Genomic DNA, 22,994 nt, shown 5'->3' with positions numbered 1-22,994 from the left:
AATTCATTACTCACTGAGCAAACAAGAACATCGGCCTGCCTTTAAAGGCTGAGCAGAGCTACAGTGCAAATGTGCCAGTCCTCCCAAGGAGAAAAAAATGGTAGTATGTTTATGACAAATGTCACTGAAATAAATTTGCATTTCTTAAGTATTACCTTCTCGTTTTTGGTGTCTGTTTGAATCTATTAATAAATAAAATATTCTTCAAAAAACAGATTGATACTACAATATAATAAAAGTAACAGGTCTTTGTAGAAAAAATAAAGCAAGTTTTGGGGGGAGGTTGATACTACATTTTTCGTGACAATAAAATAAAAACTCCTAAATAGTCAAAAACGAAAATCCCAATATTAGATAATACCTAAATTAAAAGATAAAACAGTGAGGATGTTTGCTGTTTCAAATAACAAAAACACCTACTTTGCAGTGAATTAAACAGTATAAAAGATCTACCCACTGGTGTAACTGACAAGTTTAGTGAGAAATTTTGTTTTTTTAATAAAAAGATTTGTTTTATTTATTTGAAAGGCAGGGTGACACGGGCGGTGGGGGATAGAGACCGACCCTCCATCTGTTGGTTCACTCTCCAAGTGGCTGCAACAGTCAGGACTGGTCCCTGCTGAAGCCAGGAGCCAGAAAATCCAGGTGCCCTCCTGGGCAGGAACCCAAGTACCTGCCACACTCCACTTCCTTCTCAGGAGCATTAGCAGGCAGGTGGTTCAGAGGCAGAGCAGCTGAGACTCAACCTGGAGCTCCTGATGTGGGATGCCAGGGTCACAGGTGACCACTTAACCTCTGCACCACAATGCAGGTCCCCAGTGAGAGGTCTTGCTTCAGGCATGGTTTGATCCAGGAGCCTTACATTGTCTTTGAGGGTCTTGTTTCTTTCCATCTCCTGGCCCTACTTTTCAAGGCACTGCCATCTTCCTCAAGCAAGCTGCCTTCCCAAAGTAGCTTCAAGCCACCATACCTCCAAACTGACATCCAAGAAGCAGCAGCAATGGAATTTCCCAATGGAATTAAAGAGCTCAACAGAGGGTAATAGAGGGGGAATGAGAGCCAGGGAATATTCAGAACCAGGGAACCTTGTCTTCTAATGCAATAAAATCTCAATTTGGTTCATCATGTTCTATCTCAAAATATTTTTCCATAATAAAATTAGTAAATGTTCCTAGACACAATTTGATCTCCAGGAGCCCTTTGCATATCTTTCACCCTATCTTCCAAGAACTGAAATTAACTTAAAAAGCAACTAAAATTTTAAATCTTTCTTTTTTTGCCTTATTGTTTTCCTTGTTTACGAGCATGACTCTGCATATACCAATTCATTTATGAAATCCTTTCAGTATTCCAGAGAATGTTCCAGAAGCATTAAGCCTTTGACCATAATGTAAAATAAAAAATGTTATCTAAAAAAGAACTCCCTGGGCCGGTGCCACGGCTCACTAGGCTAATCCTCCGCCTAGCGGCGCTGGCACACCGGGTTCCAGTCCCGGTCAGGGCGCCGGATTCTGTCCCGGTTGCCCCTCTTCCAGGCCAGCTCTCTGCTGTGGCCCGGGAGTGCAGTGGAGGATGGCCCAAGTGCTTGGGCCCTGCACCCCATGGGAGACCAGGAGAAGCACCTGGCTCCTGCCATCAGATCAGCGCAGCGGCCATTGGAAGGTGAACCAACAGCAAAAAGGAAGCCCTTTCTCTCTGTCTCTTTCTCTCACTGTCCACTCTGCCTGTCAAAAATTAAAAAAGAACTCACTGAGTTAACAAGAGAATGTTCCAGAAATTCTAAATCATAAGATACCTCTTCTAACACAATTATATAACTTACAATTTACCATTGTGGATCAGGGCTATCATTTCTAGGACGCAAGTCATTAATTAGCAACAAGCCAGGTGTATTTCCATAGACCAGGATGGTCTGCCTCCCAGCAACAATGGGCGTTACTTATTTCATTCTGCCTTTCATGAATAAAATAGCCTATCTGGTTTGAATGCCCTCATGTTGAAATCTAATCCTCACTATGGGAAATTAGGAGGGTGGAAACTCAATATGACTATGATATTTGCAAGTGAGCCCTTTGGGAGGTAATTATGGTTAAATGAGGCCATAAGGGCGGGGCCCTAACCCCTGAGCTAGGGTATAGGCATCCTGTCTCTCTCTGTGATGCCCTGCACTCCTTCAGGAATTGAGGGAGTCCCCACCAGCAAGAAGATTCAGCAGTCATGGCCACCAGATCAACTTTCTAGCCTTTAATCTGCAGTATTTAGTTCTACTCCATTTTCTGGTGCTGTAACTAAGTCTACAGTTGAAGAACCACAGCCCAGCTTTAGTTGCTCCAGGCCATCGGGGACGCTGGGAGGAGTGGACTCATTATTACGTTTCTAGCCAGCTCTCACCTTCCACTCAGACACCGTCTCACACTATCTGTGAGCTTCCATGCTATCCTGCTCCAACTGCTGGTGAACTTATCAAAAAGAGGGGACCCTCCCCATTTGGGTCACCTGTCTTGCCCACCTCCAAAAGGCCAAACAAACAAACAAAAACAATAACAAAGCTCAAGACTTTAGGAGTGTGACCAAAACACCTGGGTTTGCACCAGGCTCCACGGTTTCCTATTCCATGAGTCAGTTAAATATTGGGAAACTGCTGTTTTCTGCCTGAAAACTGAGGGTACCAGTCCCTCTCCCAAGGTGTCGCTGTAGAAATTAAACAGATTGACTCACATAAGGCGTGGAGAGCAGTGCCTGGCTCTGAGAAGCTCAGCAAATGTCAGGTTAATGATTACGACCACGACGGCCCTCCAGAGCGTCCTTGAAGTCCCAGCACAGAGGTGGACCCAACACATACTGTGGCGGAAGTGAATGCCTCCCTTGTTTATTTCTTCATTAGGCCTTCAAAATCGCTCCTAATGGATCCAGGCTGCTTTCTAGGCCCACCTTCCTCTCCTGCCTCACACATAGTCACAGGCCACCTCAGCCCTCCCATGGCTTCACTTAGCACTCACGTGATAAAGCCGCTGAAATCTCGATCTGTTGCCCTCACTTCTCCAAGCTCAGATATATCTTCCTTGTCTACTGGGCGTCGCACTTTGAATTTTCCAGGACAAAAACTTGATATGAACAGAACAGAAATCCATTTGCCAACCTCCACCCCTGACATTATGCTTCTGACGACTAGCTACGAGACAACATCCTCTTGGGTTCTCTCTTGGCATCCTATATACTCACAAATCCATCTGTTTATGGAGTACTTACTGCGTAGCAGACTAACCATCAGAGCACTAATTATCGAGCTACCAACCTACTTTCCCTCCTTCTGAACATAAGCTCCCAGAAGATGATGAGAATTGAGTCTTGTTTGTCCTCATACACCTGGTCTGGCCAAGCATAAATGCACAACACATATATGTTGGGGGAGTGAATGGAGGCTCTCATGGGACCAGCCAGTGATGATCCCGCTGAGCACAAGTGAACACCAAGAAGATAGGAAGGTGTTAGGAACAATGTAGCCAATCATTATTTTCCGAAAAGAGACACAAAATCCAAGGATATCAATATATATCAATCAAATATAACCAGCATTCTTACACGGCATCCAAAACAATCGCTATTTTAATAGAAGATGGAACAAACATTAAGTAAGTGTGTTTGTGTCTGAAGATTTAAGAAATCAGAGAAGTCCCTAACTGAGACAGCCCAGTGGGATAGGAAAATTATGGAAAGCAGACGTCAACAGCCCTTACCCAGCCCCACTGAACACACACACACACACACACACACACACACACACGACTGACTGGAAGCAGCTGTTGGGGATGAATGCCAGACCTCACACCAGTTTTCAGTTGAGAACAACTTAAGGAAAGCATCTGACAATGACAGGAAGGACCGCTACAGCGAAAGACACCCTCCTAGTGTGAGAGGCAGGAAACGATGCAGCCCCTTGCACCACCACAGTCCACGCCAGCACGTCCACTTTGAGCAGCGTGGAGACGGACTGCAAACTACGACGACTCAGCCATGGAAGGAGGAGGATCCAGCCACAGCCAACTGTGCAAGTGCATCAAAAATCCCCACAAGTGCTTTCCTGGAACTGGTAAAACCTTCGTAAACCCAAAGAAAACTCGGCATCCCCATGGAAATGACTCCCAGAAAGAGACGGCTTCATTCAGACCATCTCCATCACTCCTTCACGCAGACACAGGCTTAACACAGAATGCCACCTACGTCTACATGCCTCTTCCCAAGCCTGATGCCAGGAGTCCACCTCATCCCCTATCAAGGACTCTCCTGCCCACCTGCACCACCAGGCATGAGGCTAGAGACTGGGCGAGGGCGTCTCTGATCTGATTAAGAAAATCCTTGTCCCTTCTGTAAGGGATGAAGTGACCACCACTCAGAAAGAAAAGGATTCTTGAAGGTGTTAAGCATTCCAAGAAGGTTAACTCGTGGGGCAGACCCAATGCCAGAGAACTGACTTGTGGACACACAGCATTCTTCTTAAAGTATGCGACAAGTGGAAACTGGTGGATGACTTGAAAATACAAGTGAACGGACAGCACAGGAGAGAGTGTTGCCTCTCACCACCACTAACCTGACAACTATCAAACAAAGAATGTGTTGTGACATCAGTGCTCTATCTCACGAAAGCCTTTCAAGAATCACAAAAGAAATATTCAGGTTTTTCTGAGGCCAAATAACATACTGTTGTTTTGAATGCTTACCCATTTTCTACATAAAGACAACCATTAATAATGCAATGATATAATAGGTGCATATGTAAATGCATACACTTAGACACAAACTAGAGCTCACTTAAGCACTGCATTTAAAATCGTTTTGATTGGTTAAAGTTGTCTAGGCTAGTACGGTGTTAGAGATACAAAGTTTCATTCATGAAATTTTAAATAATGGTGATAAGATTTATACAGACCTACAAGCGGAACCTAAATAAAAAGCACATGAATAATAGAATGTGCATGAATTTTGAATGCTTATTTTCCAGAAGAAAACAAAGAACTGAATGTGTGAGTTCTTGGGAGTCTAAGCTAATCCGTATTTGCATTTCAATAGCTTGCAAGGTAAGCTCTGTGAAATTGGTCAAATGTATAGACTCTCATCTTGCCTCCACCCCAGATCAGTCAATTAGCTTCTAGAGAAAGTGGCATTCAGAAGTTAATATCCAGGAGCTCAAAACCTACTCCAGCTGATACACATCAAAATAATTTCAAAGCAAGTATGTTCAGGACACAGATTTTCTACGGAACAAATTCGGAGCGGAAGCGTACAATATGGGCAGCCGGCGGCTGATGCGGTCAGTGAAAATACATGTGGAAAGGAAACAGCCAAGGCAATCACAACAGAATTATAAAAAGGGGAAGAACACACAAAATCAGGAGGTAAGTCAGTATATCAGAACACTTTTCCAGCAGGTAAGAGGGTGAGTCCCCCTTAGAAGGCCCCGTAAGCCATAGGAGTTCCTTTTCGAATGCACACACAGAAGCACAAGCATAGTTCATCTACAAGTACTACACGCTTGAAGGACCTTACCAACATCTGCCTTTGCAATTGCAGCACTTTTGTTCTTTCCTTTCCTGTCTGCCAGAGTCTTTGTTCTTTTCTTTTTATAAAAGCAGGGATTGCAGGAAACAGAAGTCAAGAATGCAAAATGTTCCTGGCTCACAGTAGGCACTCAAGAGCTAGGAAAATGCTGAACTTTTAAAAACAAATGAATGGAGGAATAAAAGGATATATGGAGAGTGAAGATGATGATACTGTCACTCTTACTAAGCAGTCCTTCGTCTGGCCGTGGTTGGTGCTGCGGTCTGAATGTCTGCATTCCCACAGAAGTTGTATGCTGAAGCCCTAATTTCCAAAGTGTAAGGATTTACATACAGGGCCTTGGGGAGGCACGTGGGGTCAACTGAGTCTCGCAGGTAGGGCCCTCATGAAATTGGCACTTGGCAATGCAATGACTTTGAACAGCCCTCATCTCCACTGTTGAGGAAGAGTTTTGTGGGTTTTTTTTCCCCATACTATTTGTTGAACTCTTAGTACAGAGTAAATCGTATGCGAGTAGAGTTAATTGAAAATAGATCTTAGTAAAAATAAGAATGGAACTAGGAGAGGGAGGAGGAGGAGGGGTGGGAGTGTGGGCGGGAGGGAGGTATGGTGGGAAGAATCACTGTGTTCTTAAGTTGTACTTAAGAAATGCACGAAGTTTGTATTCCTTAAGTAAAAGGTTTCTGGGATTGTAGTTATCTTTACAAAAAAAAAAAAAAGTGGAAGAGGCCTCCAATCTCCTCTAGTAGGGTGCAGCCATCTGCAGACCAGGAAGGGAGTTCCCCCCAGATTGAACCTGCCGGCACCTTGATCTTGAACTCGCAGCTTCCATGCATGTGAGAAACAAATGTTTGCTCTGGAAACCACCAGTTCCTACCATTTGTAAAAAGATTTATTTATTTATTTGAAAGGCAGAGTTACAGAGAGGGAGAGGGGGAGGGAGAGCGAGTGTTTGTGTATGTGTGTCTTCCATCCACTGGTTCACTCTCCAAATGGCTCCGACAGTCAGTGCTGCACCAGGCCAAAGTCAGGAGCTTCATCTGGGTCTCCCACATGGGGACAGAGGCCCCAGCACTTGCACTATGTCCTGCTGCCTTCCCAGGAGCATTAGCAGGGAGCTGGATTAGAAGTTGAGCAGCCAGGACTGGAACTGGTGCACACAGAGAATGGTGGTGCTACAGGCAGTGAATTAACCTGCTGTGCCACATGGCGCCAGGCCCTCTGTCATTTTTTAATAGCACCACAAAGTTAGACAGTTATCTGTCTACATTTAGTAGTCACGTTAATAATCCTGCCAAGTAAATGCTAGTGTCCTCATATTACAGAAAAGGAAAACTAAGCCTCAGATCATTTGGAACTCTGTGCCCCAGTCACACAGCTAGGAAGTGGCAAGGCCACATGACTTCGGGGGAGCAGAGGGGAGGAGGAAGGCTCAGCTGTCTTCAGGCACACCTGCAGTTACAACTTAGTAGGAACTTGCAAAGTTTTTACTAGCTCTGTAACGCCACTCAGGTACAACTGGCTTATTTTCATAACATTTCTTGGAGGCATGTATACATCTAACTGATGACAGCACTAACATTTAGAACAGAGAAGCATGGGGCTGGTATTGTAGGGTAGCAGGTAAAGCCACCACCTGCAATCCCAGAATCCTACATGGGCCCTGGCTCATGGTGTGGCTGCTCCATTTCCTATCCAGCTCCCTGCTAATGACCTGAGAAAAGCAGTAGAAGATGGCCCAAGTGTTTGTGCCCCTACCACCCAATGGGAGACCCAGATGAAGCTCCTGGCTTCAGCCTGGCCCAGGATTGGCTGTTGCAGCCATGTGGGGAGTGAATCTGAGGATGGAAGACACCTCTCTCTGTCTCACCCTCTCTAGCTCTTTCAAAATAAGTAAATCTTAAAAGAAGAAGAAAGAAGCATGTCCCAGAAAATAAAGCCAGGACTTGGTGCATCAACACTCAGACAAGAGTCTAATAGATATCAGATCCACAGCATTAGCTTGGCCTCCTTTAGTCGTCACTGACATCACAAGGCCGAGCAACAACCCCTGACCAGATGCAGTTGCTTACAACTGTAAACACTTACGCCTCCATTTGCAGCTGTGCAGTAGACTATGAGTCTGTTGGTCTTGATTCCAGACTGCAGGTTACACAGGTCAGCTGCCCAGGAGTTTGTGCTGGGTCCAAGACTCATGGGGCAGTGCTACCTTGAGCATGCTCTCAAGGTCAGTCACCAAACCTCCAGACTTTGAGAAAGCGCACAAGCTCAATTTAAGCCTCCACTCTCGACTCATCCACTAACAGCTCATTGGCCAGTGAATGGCTCAAAGCTGAGACCAACATCAAGTGGGAAGCGCGTGGGGTGGGAGTCGGGGGGCAGTGCCCTTTGGCCAGTGTGAGGACATGAGGCTGGGCCAAGGCAGCGACTATAAATTTCTATTAAAGGGGAGTGAAAAACAAGAATAAATGACTCTACCAGACTATCCAAATTTGACTTGTACTCACCATAATATCTCTGAGTTGGCTTGCTAAACAAATAATAGAAAATAACCGTAAGCTTAGTTTATATTTGGAGTAAAATTTTAATGGGAAAGTATAATTACATAGTCCAATAAATGGCACTTATTCAACTTTATCTCCACAAGGTGAGAGAATCGGTCATTAGACAACATGAAACTAACCTCATCATCACAAATATTGTGATAAAAATCATACTAAATATTTCCAGACCTAGCTTTTAACTTTGCACACCAAGCTTAAAAACAGCATTAGAAAATACTTACTGTTTCCTACAATCATTTTGAGCTCATTTTAACAGATTCTACCTCTAATTCTGTACAACTTCACTGAAGATTGCAAGTTCTCAACATACTCAACGATCAGGCAGGAACTCAGAGGGAAAGCAATGAAATGAAATTAAGCTTGCATTCTCATTTGTTGCCAAAACAAAAGAGAGAGAGAGAGAGACAGGTTCCATTTTTTTCTTATTATCAATATGTTATAATGGCTCTGCATACACACACATCTATGCACAAAGAAACTGAAGACAGAGTGGCAGAGAGCTGATAAAACTGTACATGCCGTGTAGCTTTCTTAGTTGCACCCACTATCTGCAATTATAGATACTCCATTCAAATGGAACAAAAATCTTGGCTGAATTCAAGGTAATCTCACTCAGGTTTAAGATTCACTCACTGTTTCAAGCAGTATGGTAGCAACCTCATCATCTTCATTTCAGAATGAATTGCTTTCCGTATTATCGCCTCCACTCCGAGATGTTTCATTCTGCCTTTGCAAAATTGTATTAGAATGGGCCTTGCAGGCAAGTTGTCAAAGTTGGAAGCAATTTGAAAAAGAAATACACTTCTTCAAAATTGAGCACGTTATTTTCAAGGCCTGACACTAAACCATCAAATCACTGTGCAATTTTAACCATTCCTACAAAACCGTTAAAATACATATTATGGTATAATTTTTAAAAATCATTCTAATGGAAACCCATGAGTCTGGGAAAAATTGTGTTCTCTCTGGTTCCTAGTCAGTTCCAACTAATTATTAGAGCCAATGACTTCAGATTCTCTAACCCAGCTTGGCTTCTCTTTGAAAGCCCCAAACTACAGCTGCTTACCAAGCCCCAGTGCCAAAGATGCTTCCATCCCAAGACTTATAGCAGCAACTAAGCATCCTTCACCATCCAAATTGCTTTTACACCTTGCTCCTTTTGTGTGTCTAGTCATTAACTCCTGGGATCTGGGGGTCACCTCCAGCTTCGTTCTGCTCTCTTCTCCAAATCAACAAAAAGTGACCACATCCTCAACGCTACCCTTGGTGGCTTTTCCTCTGCTTCTGCTGTCAACATCTCAGCCCCAGCGGTGTCTCTCACCTCCCATGTCTGACTTCCCAGCTGTGCATCCTGCTCCTGCTCTTCCACCTCTTTCCAAGCGCTCTTCATTAGACACTGGCTGTCCTACAGTTGACGGGAAGATGTTTCTATGTCCTGCTTATCATCTGTGGACAGCTTCCTCTTGTTGGACTATTGAGACCCAATCCCTCCTCGTGGCATCACTGCTGGGCCTCTGCTCACCAGTTCTCGCTTCACACTGGTGCTGGGTTTAACCCCTTGAGAAAGGGTGCACCCTGTGTAACCACCACGCCTTGCACACGCTGCTGTCTCCCCGTCTGGGATGTCAGTCTTTCCTCAACTGAGCCTGTTCACCCTCAGCACCTGGTGGGAACATCCTCCCTCCGACAAACCCTCCCGACCTGCTTCTGCGGAGCTGCACACCACCCGCAGGCCCCCTATGCTGTGACAGGCAGCTAAAGCAGCCCTCACAGCCTTAGAAGCTTCTGCCCATCTCCTCCTACTCCCTGTACTGCAAATCTCTCACAAGTTAGGGGCATAGTCCACTCAGTCTGGTACCGCGAAAGCCTGGGGGAAAGGTACAATAGTCTGTGTCTAGGACATAACAAAGCGTCCCCTGGCACATGCCTGTTCAATATACGTATTATTATTACTATTGTTATCATTAGTCAACATTTGGTAGAAGAAAGGCAAAGTATAGGATCCCACAGTTGACTGCCTGACCCCAAAGCACAGCCTTCAAAGTATAAGTAAAATACCCAAGGCGTTGAGAGCACAAACATGAACCTTAAGAGTAGCTAAGGGTGGAGGAGCTCCATTGTGATCCACAGGCATTTGCCATGGCTGCATTAGGAGTGTGCTTCAAGGGGCAGAGCAACCGGCCCACCAGGCCCCTCAGGTGGCTTCCAGCAATTTTTGGAATGCATCTTTTTGGGGTAATTGTGTAGAGCTGCCTCCAGGCACACCCACTGTAATATCCCTCCCCCCAAAATGGGTTGGTTAATGGTTTGGGTGCACAGTACTATCATTACTGTTATTTAGGAACTCAGGAAACAAATGCATGACTACCTCCACTATCCTCTCCATTACATTTTTTTTTTAAGATTTATTTATTTATTTGAGAGGTAGAGATACAGACAGAGAGAGGTCTTCCATCTGCTGGTTCACTCCCAAGATGGCCGCAATGGCTGTAGCTGGGCTGACACAAAGCCAGGAGCCAGGAGCTTCTTCCGGGTCTCCCACTCAGGTGCAGGGACCAAGCACTTAGGCCATCTTCTACTGCTTTCCCAGGCCACAGCAGAGAGCTGAATTGGAAGAAGAGCAGCCAGGACATGAACAGGCACCCATAAAGGATGCCAGCACCACAGGCCAGGGCTTAGACCACTACTCCACAGCGCTGGCCCCTCCATTACATTTTTAAAAATACATAAAATCCCAGGTTTTGCTGGAAGAAAGGATGCCAAAGCTCTTACTTTTGGGATAAAGAACTTGTACACCCCCTACGGCTTGGGGAGTAGGTGGACACTTCGTTCCCTAGGAGAGCTGAGAGTCAACCGTAGCTCAACCCATTGCCACTGAGAGATACTCACTGAACTGATGTAAACTGATCACAAACAAGTGAACCACTTTCCTAAGATGTGGAGACACGCATCAATTTAGACTCAATTTACATGTCTCAACTCCAAAAATTGCACAAAACTCAGTCTTCAAGTACCTTTCACTGGGAGCAGGCACTGGGCACGGGCACAGTGTTTTAGACACTGCTGTGAAGACTCTACTGGGACACCTAGGTCCCACAGGAGAGTGAGGGGTTCGAGTCCTGGCTCTGCTTCAGACGCCAGCTTCCTGCCAACATATACCCTGAAAGGCAGCGCGTGGTGACTCAAGTACTTGGGCTGCTGCCACTGCTTTTCTCTCTTCTGGCTTCAGCTTGGCTCGGTGCTGGCTGTCGTGGGTGTTTGGGGACTTAACCTGCATATGGGACATTTCCGTCTCTCTGCCACTCAAGTAAATAAATAAATAAATTTTTTAAAGAAAGTGTCCTAAAGACAGGTCCCAATCCCCACTTTTTTTGACTGATTATAAAGCAATACGTGCTTCCTGGAGAATGGTTTGAAGAAAAACAAATTTTGTGACCCCACCAAGATACACTTTAGTGCATTTTCATCTTGTTGTTTTAGATGGTAATGCTGAAGAAAAAGAAAATAGGTTCCCAATGAATGGGTAATATTCAGGCTTGTATTCTTCATTTTAATTCATTCTCAACAACTCTGCATGGCCGGTGCCGTGGCTCACTAGGCTAATCCTCCGCCTTGCGGCGCCGGCACACCGGGTTCTAGTCCTGGTCAGGGCGCCGGATTCTGTCCCGGTTGCCCCTCTTCCAGGTCAGCTCTCTGCTGTGGCCCGGGAGTGCAGTGGAGGATGGCCCAAGTGCTTGGGCCCTGCACCCCATGGGAGACCAGGAGAAGCACCTGGCTCCTGCCATCGGATCAGCGCGGTGCGCCGGCCGCAGCGCGCCGGCCGTGGTGTCCTTTGGAGGGTGAACCAATGGTAAAGGAAGACCTTTCGCCACTCTGTCTCTCTCTCTCACTGTCCACTCTGCCTGTCAAAAAAAAAAAAAAAAAAAAAACTCTGCACATAAGGACTGGTACTTCGCTGGTGAGGAATTAAATAGCCTGGCCAATAGTACACAGTTCCTAAGTGGAAGAGATGGCCTTGGGTACGGCAAGCCCACGCATGTGCCTTCTCCCCATCCATCTAGGCAACAGTTCTCATTCTCTCTCAAAAGCATGATTTGAATAGGAACATTGGCCTCTAACTTGTGCCTTTCATACATTATCCACCAATCTTCACGCTTTCCACTGATTATAAGAAAAAATACGTGATTTCTAAGACACTTTATAAAGCGCCATTGGTTTTCATAATATATTTGGAAATGTATGTCTCAGGTGAATTCACACGCCCTATTTAATTACTGTTATACTCTGGTGCAAACAATAAAATGACTGGTTCCTGCCTGCTTATTGATCTTTGTAAGTTCATGAAATTCTCAATTTTTATAGTTTCTCCAGCTTATTGATTAGCTGGTCTCTTCGTCTTTTGTTTTGATTCTTTTAAATAATTTCATTGCTTTAAATACAATATTATATAAAAAATTTTGAGACATCTATTTTAAACCAGTTTCAAAGTTCAAATTTTTAAAAATATATAATAAACTCACCCTTCAAGATGTATTTATGTATTTGAAAGAGTTAGAGAGAGAGAGGTGGCGGGGGGAAGAGAGAGAGAAAGAGAAAAAGAGAGATCTTCCATCTATGGGTTCTCTTCCTGGATAGCCACAACAGCCAGGTCCAGGCCAAAGCCAGGGGTCAGGAGCTTCTTCCAGGTCTCCGACAAGGGTGTCAGGGACCCAAGCTTGGGACATCCGCTACTGCTTTGCCCAGGTCATTAGCAGAGAACTGGATTGGAAGTGGAGCAGCCAGGACACAAACAGAATCCACGTGGATGTTGGCCTTACAGGCGGTGGCTTTATCTACTATGCTACAATGCCAGCTCCAATAAACTCACTCTTAAAAGAAGGAACCAAGAAGTAAGCAATGAAGTAGTGGTTAATTTTATCTAGAAAGCTACTGCCACTGAGCACGAAATCCAGTTCTGAATAGCTACGGCAAAAGAAGGAAGAAGCAAGAGAGATCACACAGCTCTCATTATCTGATTTTTGTGAGTGCTGACCTCCATGCTAATTCATTGTGTGGGCCTAATATAAGACAGTGCACAACGGAACGGATGAGCTTCAAGCAGAATTTCACCGAAAGCACAAGGATCTTTTCTGACAGTCATGTCTTTGAGCAAAGTAAAAGCCAAGGACCTAACGTGAAGCTGGGGCAGAGATGGGCGGTGCAGGTGCGACACATTCCGGTGACTGCACCTGCTGCAGGGCAGGCCCCGGCAGGTCCCGGAGAAGAAAGGTCAGAGGCCTCTGGGGCCACGCCCCTCACAGGGCTTCGCTGAGCCACCTGTCCACTGATCTACTGAGCAGAGCAATTGCAAATCGAGATTGCTGGCAGGATGTGCAGCCCAGGCCTCCTGCATTATTGATTTGAAGGAGAGCCATGGGCTCCCGACACTGCAGACAAAAGAGACAAACAGCATTTTCCCACGAGGATAAAGTGCCTGGGGAGAGCCGCTATGTCATCCCATACAGTGGTGGCAGAGAAAGAACAGCTCTGGATCCATTCAAATGCTCCAACTCGGCTCAGGTCTCAGCGATGGGCACTAAACCTTGAGAGCTGACGTAATAGCAGCAGGCAACTCAACACATGTTCATCACACACCGTGCCGGATGGACCGTACTCCTCGCCCTCCAGTTCTCTTTACACCAGGGGGCTCCTGGAGCCCAGTGTGCACTGATAATACCCGGGGGCCCCTTGCCCTTTGGCTTCTGGTTAGCTTCTACTAACGCAGAGCGTGGCAGGAGTTCAGAAGGATGCAGGAAAATACAGTTAGATATCCCCCTGGCACCTCTATGGCTGACCACGTCCCTTTACCTAAAGCCCTGGTACTACTTTGTACCTTCTGTCTCCACGTTCCTGGATCACTCACACTGCCAGGCATTGAGATGGTAAAGGGATCCCCATGCTTGCTTGCTTGCTTGCTTGCTTTTAAGATTTATCCATTTATTTGAAAGGCAGAGTTACAGAGAGGCAGAGAGAGAGAGAGAGAGAGAGAGAGAGGTCTTCCATTCACTGGTTCACTCCCCAAATGGCTGCAACTACTGCAGCAGGGCTGATCCGAAGCCAGGAGATTGTTCCAGGTCTCCCACACGGGTGCAGGGGCCCAAGCACTTGAGTCATCTTCCACTGCTTTCCCAGGCCATAGCAGAGAGCTGGATTGGAAGCAGAGCAACCAGGACTCAAACTAGCAACCATATGGGATGCTAGTGACACAGGCGGCGGCTTTACCCGCTATGCCACAGCACAGGCTCCCCAACGCGTGATTTCTAGCCCAAGTCCTTTCCCAACAGCTTCCTACACATTTCAAACAACCCTTCCTCAGATCATGCAGGCCATCTTTTGATTGCCTGGCCCTGCCTGATGCCCATATCTAATAACTTAAAATTGCACTGGGCAAGGATTGCTGGTGCTAACAGGAGAGAGAACTAAGGCTAACTGTGTAAGGACTATGGGCCAGAACTGTGCTAAAAGATTTACAGTCCCCTCGGGTCTTGAAACTGTTCACTTACTATCTCCATTTACAAGTGTGATGCAGAGACTCCGAACAGTTAAGAAACTGTACACAAGTTACAGAGTGATTCAATGCCATCGAACACACATCTGGCTCTAAAGCCACCTGATGGCTTTAATCCTTGATGGATCTTCTCTTTCGGTGTAAGAACACTCATAAGTGAAATGATTTAAAATAATTTCATTAACTGTAAAACAATGCATCAGGGGCAGGCACTGTGGCATAATGGGCTGGGCCACCATCCATATGGGCACTGGTTCAAGTCCTGGCTGCTCCACTTCAGATCCCGCTCCCTGCTAATGCTCCTGGGAAAGCAGTGGAAGATGGGCCAAGTGATTGGGCCCCTGCACCCACCTGGGAGACCTGAATGAAGCTCCTGGATTTGGCCTGGCCCAGCCCTGGCCTTTGGGGTCATTTGGAGAGTCAACCAGCAGATTTTAGATGCCTCTCTCTCTTTTTCTCTCTCCCAACTCTATTTTGAGAGGCAGAATTATAGACAGAGAGGGAGGTCTTTCAGCTGTTGGTTCATTCCCCATATGGCCACAACAGCTGGAGCTGGGGCAATCTGAAGCCAGGAGCCAGGAGTTTCTTCTTTGTTTTCTAAGAGGATGCAGGGGCCCAAGTACTTGGGCCACCTTCTACTGCTTTCCCAGACCATTAGCAGGGAGCTGGATTGGAAATGGAACAGCCAGGATTCGAACTGGTGCCCATATGGGATGCTGGTGCCACAGGCAGATGCTTAAACTACTACATCACAGTGCTGTCCCCAAATAAATCTTTTTTAAAAAATGTATCATTCCACAGGATTAGATATGCAAATAAATAAAATAGACTATTGTATAATTCAGAATGGAAGGCAATACTATGGAAAATTTCATAAAAGAATTAGAATTTACTTTGGTCTCTGATAAGCAGTTAGAATTTGGGTAAAATAGAGAGAAGATGTTGTAGGACAAGGGCAAATCACAAAGGCTGCAAGTCCCAAGCTGGAATAGGGAATCACGGGACAGGGTTAAGACATCACTGGGGATTCCTGCCACCCATGGCTGAGTGCCTGAGATCAGTCCCCAGCTCTGTTCTCAATCCCTACTACTGTGCACCCTGGAAGGCAAAAGATGCTCAAGTGATTGGATCCCTGACACTCACAGGGGAGACCTGCATTGAACTGCCAGCTTCCAGCACCTACTGTTGCAGGCATTTGGGGAGTAAACAAGGAGATGGGAGCACTCTCTCCCTCTCCACCCCACCCCTCAAACAAATAAAATGATTACTTTTTTAATAAAAGGTTTACTAATTTTTTTTGAGAAGCAGAGTTACAGAGAGAGAGGCAGAGACAGGGAGAGAGAGGGATCTTCTATCTACTGGTTCAGTCCACAAATGGAAGCAATGGCCAGCCTCAAGTTAGGAGCCTGAAATATCTGGGTCTCCCATGTGGATGCAGGGGCCCAAGGACTTGGGCCGTCCTGCACTGGTTTCCCAGGCACATTAGCAGGAAGCTGGATTGGAAGTAGAGCAACAGGGACTCAAAATGGGTCACATATGGGATGCCAGCATTGCATCCCAAAATAAACATTTTTCAAAGTTTGCTAAGAAAAATAATTCTGAGAGCACAATACAAATTTTTCTGAATATTCTGAAAATATATCCCCCTCATTCCCCACAGATCAGGAAACTATAATATTATACGTATCACAGAGGCAGAAATTGAAATGTCACTCAGATCCAAGCCCAAGTCATTTATAAACTAGGTACCCATAACCATCAGAAGTTCATTGATCATTTCTTAATAATTTATTTGAAAGGCACAGAGTAAAAAAGACACCAGAGACAGAGAGAAAAATCTCCCATTCCGTGGTTCATTCCCTAAATACCCACAACCAGAAGTATGTCAGGCTAAAACCAGGAGCCCAGAGCCCAGGGTGGGTCTCCCACATAGGTGGCAGGGATCCAGCTGCTTCAGCCGTCAAGTGCTGCCTCCAAGGGTGCACGCTAGCAAGGAGCTGGCATCAGGAGCCAGAGCAAGGACTCGAATCCAGATGCTCCAACGTGAGATGGGGGTGTCCCAAGCAGCGTCTTAACCACTGTGCCAGATGGCCACTCCCATTTCCATCTTGATTCTTTGTGTCCCGAAGAAGTCTGTCTTAGGATGGGCATCGTGGCACAGCAGATTAAGCCACCACCTGAGACACCTGCATTTCACATTGGAGCACCAAGTCAAATCCTGGCCACTCTACTTCCCAATCCAGCTACTCAATAAAGAAACCAATCTTTATGAAAAGAAAAAAGAAGTCTCTGTTTTTAGGAATTGCTGAAGAACAAATGCACCTCATCCCAAAGAGGAATTAGCATCATCAGCGCATTTCTGTTCTTACCCTCTAACTACACTTATTCCCTATTCCCACCCAGGCTCCTCAAACACACAGGGGCAGAGCAATGCTCCCACGCCAAGGATCCTGCTACTGGACTTCAGGGGAAGGGTAAATTCATAACTGCCTCAGAGGGGACATAGAGGAAACACTTAGCTGTCATGGAATGATATCCATTCAAACGCAGAACAGGGATAGTTTGACACCCAATCAGAACCCACAAGTCCACCTGCTTCTCTGATTCCTAAAATTGAATTCTAGACCAAAGCCAATGGAAAATCTAGGTGCAAGCCAACGTGGCAGTGTCGGCTTTTGTTGTTTTCAAAGAGGTAGGAAGTATGAAGCCAGGTGTAGAGGAAAGAAGACAAACAAAGCAAAAACGAAATCCTAGACACACCACTCCCAAAGTTTAAGTGATAACCATCGAGCTGTTTCTGTTGTTAATTGTATTATACAGGTCAGTGGAGGGAGATTTTTCTCCACATTCCAGCTGCCAGTGACAGTCTGGAAGTGGACTGATTAGGCAGGAGCACAAAGCCTAGAGGATGGCAAGAAAGGGAGGAAGGGGGTCTCTGGGATACACCCCACCCTCCCACCACACACACACACACACACACACCCTGCCACCCCCGGCTCAGGGACTTGCACCTGCCCTTCGGATGCCGACTCAGCGTTCAAGTCTACCACAGTAGGGACTCAGCCACTTTCATTAGAACAAATGAAAGGGAAACACACAAACAGAAATCACTAAAACAATTAATTTCCCACGACAGTTAAAATATATGATCCACGTATGAGGGATATTAGACCTGAAAAGAGCCAGTTATCCTCTGACGAATTAGACCTGTCTAGAAATTCAAATTGCCCCAAGTCCAAGGTCTGCTCCAGCCCAGCCATCCGTCAGCATTCCTACATTTCGAGGCGCAATCTGAAAAGTTTCCCAGATTCGAACAGTGGCCGTCACTGGGGCCTCTTTCTCTCGCTCTCATTTCTAAGGCAGTGATTGAAATGCTATCAATAGTACTGGAAATATTAATACAGTCCACAGAAAAGATGGAAAAGTGCAGTCACTTAAGATGAACAACTCAGTGGTGCTGCCATTTCACGGGGCAGTCACGCTTGGAGAAATTATACGTCATGGCAAAAAAAATAATTTTTCAAAGTCCAAATTTTAAAGACACCACTAGTATGCCTGTGTTTCAAGAGGTACAGGTACTGAAATTTCAACAATGGGTTCTAAACACATACTGCATTATTTTATACTAAACACATACTGTGTCATAGTAAAATTAGATTTCACAGAATTAGAATAGTGTCTGCTTCAGAATCCCAACACTAGGCTTCAGGTTATTTAAAGAACTGATGGTTTCCACACACTATGCATCTACGCTGTACACAGATTCTCATCGTCATTATGTCAGCCTGTCACAATGACCCCCGTAATAATTATATTTACTAACTTTACAGATAATTGTTCTAACTGAAAGACAAATGCAATTAGCAAGCAGGATGTAAAAATGTAAGCATTTCATTTCATTAGCATGACATGGAGTGTTATAAAGAACCAGAAATCATCCCTGGCTTTCCATCAATCTTTACTGACAATCTACTATATGCTAGTTTATATATTATATGGCCCTTCACTTTTAAAAAGTCCATTAAACCAAGATCCTTATTCAATGCACTCACAAGTCACAGGCACACGGTGCATTTTACAGAAGAATAAAGAGACAGGGAGAGGCTCTGTGGCTTGTTCAAGGTTACCTCGCAACACGGAGTTAGAGCCAGGAACCCACACGTGTGCTTTGCAGGCTAGCCTTACTGCTACAGGTGCACCTCATTTACACGTTGAAACGTTCCACATAGCTATATTTGTAAATTAACTGAATTCTTAAATTCACTAGGTGGCGTTACTCTTATAAACTCTACAGCGATGTCGCTGTCATATGGACACACACTTCAATTTTGCATTTTGTGAATGGTCTCCTTACACTGGAATGTCTTAGCTGTTCTGTACATGTGATTTTTTTTTTTTTTACAATGCCAGATACAATGGAATTAAAAGCAAAATTTGCTTTGGTTAAGTCAGAGGAGAACTGTTAACTACGGAGAGGACGAACTTTTAAGCACCTCTACGTTGCTGCTTCCCATAATCTGATGACCTTTCTCATTCATCACAAAAAGCAGATATTCTTCATCCATTACATGGGGTAGGGCGAGTGTAGTAAAAGTAAGTTACGTATAATAAAGATCTGTGACTCTAACATGTATTACCAAGTCAATGATGCTTGCTTTATTTTGTCACAAATCTTTTAGACAGAGCATAGGTTTGCCATTTTCAATAATCAAATAATGATTCCATTATTTCTAAAATGAAAAAGTCCCATGAAACCCATGCCCTCAGAAAAACACCTGATGTCTCACCCATGTCATCTGAAGTCGGGATAATATACATATGACGCAAGTGAAAAACTGCAAGGACATTATTCTCTAACATAAAGATTATCAAAGGTGAATTGAAGGAAAGAAAAAATGCAGATGTGCTATCCACTTACGACGAATCAGCACTATTAGGAGTTTAAGAGAGTTTATCATGTTCTAACACACAGCCTGTGCACATTCAACGAGTGGCCCCAAAGAGGAGGTGAACACACACAAGCAGCCATGGATCACCCAACTTTATGGACGTGATGAAAACAAAGAAAAGGAAATGAACAGCAGTGACTAAGTGCACTGTACATTCAAAACAATGACCACACTGACATTCATTAGGGACGCAGGCTGTTTACTTAGGTTGGAAACAATAGATGACATTTAACCCTGGCTTCTTTAAGCCCTCTTCTGTTGACCTGCAACCAATTCTTTAGTTTGCCTACAATCGTATGGCATTATGGTAATAGGAATAACATTAATATTACTAATTGACACTTGGCACAAAGAGCAGACAGCCAGACCATCCATGATTCAAGAGACTGTTACGGAAGCGTCTCTTAAAGTGCCATGCAATCTGCACCTTTTGTTGTAATTCCGAAAATAATGAGTAGGAGCCCAACGGCCAAAGATTAGACCCCTCCACGCCCCCCAAAAATACCACTTATCTATAGGAAAAAGTTATCAAGGAATTAAACATCCTCATTTTGAACACGCTAAGGTTTTGGACTTCTGTAAACTTACAAAGCCCCAAGCAGATGTTTTTTTTTTTCCCCCAAGTTTTCCGATTTGCCAAGTTTTCACTTGGAATTCATTTGCATGCTAAAGTCAGAATCATTTCACGAGAGAAACTTAGGCACAAAGAACAAAGCCGTCAGATGCACATCTTTGCTCATCTCCACGTAAACAAATTACAGGGAACTCTGATGGAGCTGCCGGCAACAACTTTCCTTTTATTGACAGGTGGAGAACTCCCAGCAGCTGCAGACAACTGCAGGGCCATCAGACAGATGCGCTCGGGCTGAGGTGGATCCCAACACAGGACTCAGAACTGAACGGAGTTGCTGGTTTCCACCGACTTCCCAGACACTTGACCGAACGCCAAATCGGCTCATCAGCTGTCACCGCCAGCCACAATGAAACTATTCTTGAACACCCAGCCGAAAAACAAACCCCGCCAAAGTGTCCGGCTTGAAGTCCCACCTATTGTCTGGGACAAAGAGCCTCCCTCCTTGAACCTGTGCTAACGTCCTACCTGGAACTAGACACTCAGCGTAGCTGCTGGCCAAGTAGATCCTAAGAACTGTGCACATATGCACGCCCAGTAAAGGAATGACAAGGGAACTTGGCAATCCTCCACGGCTGGCCGCGGACCAGGCTACGTGGCAAGAAGGGAAAGATCTCCTACCTGCAGCCCTCTCCGTCTTAGAATGCTGGACTCATCCATCTCCCCCTCTGCTGTCTCTGAGCCTCTCACCACAATCTAGCCATGCTGTACTACCTCTACTTGGCCACGCTAATTCAGAGCCCCGCAGCTGCTAAACACTTACATCACGCCCTAGCTGATTGGAGCCCGGAGTCAGCTGGTCCCACTTAGTTATTCACTCCAGCAACTTCAGAGCTCACCGCCGCCTGCAGTTCGCTGGGAGCGAGCAGCAAGTGGGCTCCGGCACCTAATGCATTTACCCGGGCAGGCCGAGGAGGCGCTGGCTATCGCCGGGGAATCCCGGGGTCCCCGTTTTTGCGCCGTCTTCAGAATGCTGGCTGCTGCCCGTGGCGTTGCAGGCAGGCGGACCAGCGAACGGCTTTCCTCCGTGGCTTCGGGTCCGGCCCCTGCGGAATCAACTATCAGGTCAAGGTGGCTAAGTGAATTGGCGGTGACAGACGCCTCTGTAACGGGCAGCCGCGGACTGGGGCGGTGGAAAATCAGGGCACAGCTGGCCAGCCAAGCAGCTCCGCTACGCCCGCACTCATCCTTTCTGAAGGCATCAAAGAAAGCGAAATGTAGCAGAACACACACGATGCCTGAAAACCTCAGACCGCGGGCGCAGGCGCCCCACCGGCCACCCTCCCAGGCACACCCCACACCTCCCGCCGGGAAAGCCCTTGATTTACATAAATACCTGCCGGTCCCTTCCCAGCCCCAAGGCGGAAAAGGCTGAGATTTTTCATTTCCCTTATGACAATAACTTAGTTCTGTTACTAGCTGACCAAAATGTAAAAAAAAAAAGGGGGGGGGTGGGATTCTAAGGGCCATCGTTAACTGGAATATTAACCTATTTAGAATCTATCAGCAGCTAAACAGAAAAAAAGACTCCCATCATGTGCAATTTCACATGCTGTTTCGGCTTGTTTACCCCGCTCATGTTCATCTTATTTCGATTCAAAGCAACCAAGAGATGAATATTAAGTTTTCATTACTGGCAGGGCACAGAAGCAACAATATTGCCAATACAATACTGCCAATTTAGAATAAATGATCCCTCCTCGGAGTGCATTCTAAAGACCTTTAAATTGAGAGAGCGCTTGGTCCTGAGGATTAGCCCCAGTCGTCTAATAAACATCCTCTCCCGCGCTCCATCCATCAAATTTGTTCTTGAAGGAAAGGTGGACAAGGAAGGCAGGTGCACAATGTTGTTTTTTTTTTAAAGAAGATATCAGTCATTCCTGGATTTTCCCCAATCCAGAGAGCCAAAGATTTTCAACTGTGGGGGACAGGGGGGAGCGGGAAGGAAGTATCTGGGGGTTCCTCCATTCACCTGCTATTCCACTGGCTTTCTGTCTCTCTCAGGCTGTCAACACACTATTAGGCTTGCTATCAATTGATTAGATCATGTCATTAAAAATAGCTCAAGGATTTATGAGTCTAACCACTGAGGAAAATTGATGGCATTTCACGTTCCCAAACGGTCTTGGCATACATCAGAGGAACAGAGAGAAACCTTGTCAAGCGCCGCCACCCCTGGCTGAGGGGCTGCAAGGGGCTTTTCCACTTAGACTTGTTCAGTTGATACCACTCCAGGGAGAAAGCCCCAGAGAATTTCTAGTTCTCATCTGTAAGTGGAGGAATGCCATCTCTCAAGGAAGAAAAAGGCTGAGCAAAATTAGTCACTGCTCCAGTCAAAGGGTACAACACATTCTAGCATCATTTTTTAAGGGATTTTTAAAACCCATAAGTGTTTGTTGAAAGTGAAGGTCAAAAGAATAATGAGAAGAAAAAGCTATCGGAGAATAAGGGCGATGGGCTTGCTGTCTGTGGCAACCCTCCAAAGTGCAGAGAAACTAGCTACCCCCCCCCCAGCCCCCCTGCTTCCTGGGTTCACCTGCACTTGACTCCTACAAAGGGAAGACCTGGGTCTCCAAGGAAAACAAAGGGAATGGCAACCACTTCCCCTTCTGAAAGATGAGCACAGGAAGCGCCCTGAGTGTGGGCAGCCATCTGGGACAAGCCTTGGCCAGTGCATCAGTGTGCTTACCAACTTTGGTGCCGCCTTTCTCTGCCCCAAGAGGCAGGAAGAATCCTGATGGATTTTA

General features: G+C 45.6%; 1 protein-coding gene across 11 annotated transcripts in view; it reads right to left on the bottom strand.

Annotated features, from left to right (window-relative positions):
* The window catches only part of MAST4 (microtubule associated serine/threonine kinase family member 4), a 623,464-nt gene that overhangs the window by 346,290 nt on the left and 254,180 nt on the right, over positions 1–22,994 (bottom strand). For 4 of the 11 annotated variants that reach the window (XM_051853678.3, XM_070056813.2, XM_051853679.3 and 1 more), the window contains exon 1: positions 20,869–20,994. The exons of the other annotated variants lie outside the window; for them this stretch is intronic. In XM_051853678.3, the coding sequence (XP_051709638.3) occupies positions 20,869–20,907 (39 nt within the window). In that variant the 5' untranslated portion in view covers positions 20,908–20,994. Of the gene's footprint in view, positions 1–20,868; positions 20,995–22,994 lie in introns of those variants that run through there. 11 annotated transcript variants of the gene reach the window in all.

Source organism: Oryctolagus cuniculus, chromosome 14 (genome assembly GCF_051225735.1).
Source record: "Oryctolagus cuniculus isolate XC-2025 breed Fujian yellow rabbit chromosome 14, ASM5122573v1, whole genome shotgun sequence".
NCBI classification, from domain to species: Eukaryota; Metazoa; Chordata; class Mammalia; order Lagomorpha; family Leporidae; genus Oryctolagus; species Oryctolagus cuniculus.
The sequence above is the reverse complement of the archived record's forward strand: the minus strand, read 5'-3'. Positions and strand labels throughout refer to the sequence as shown.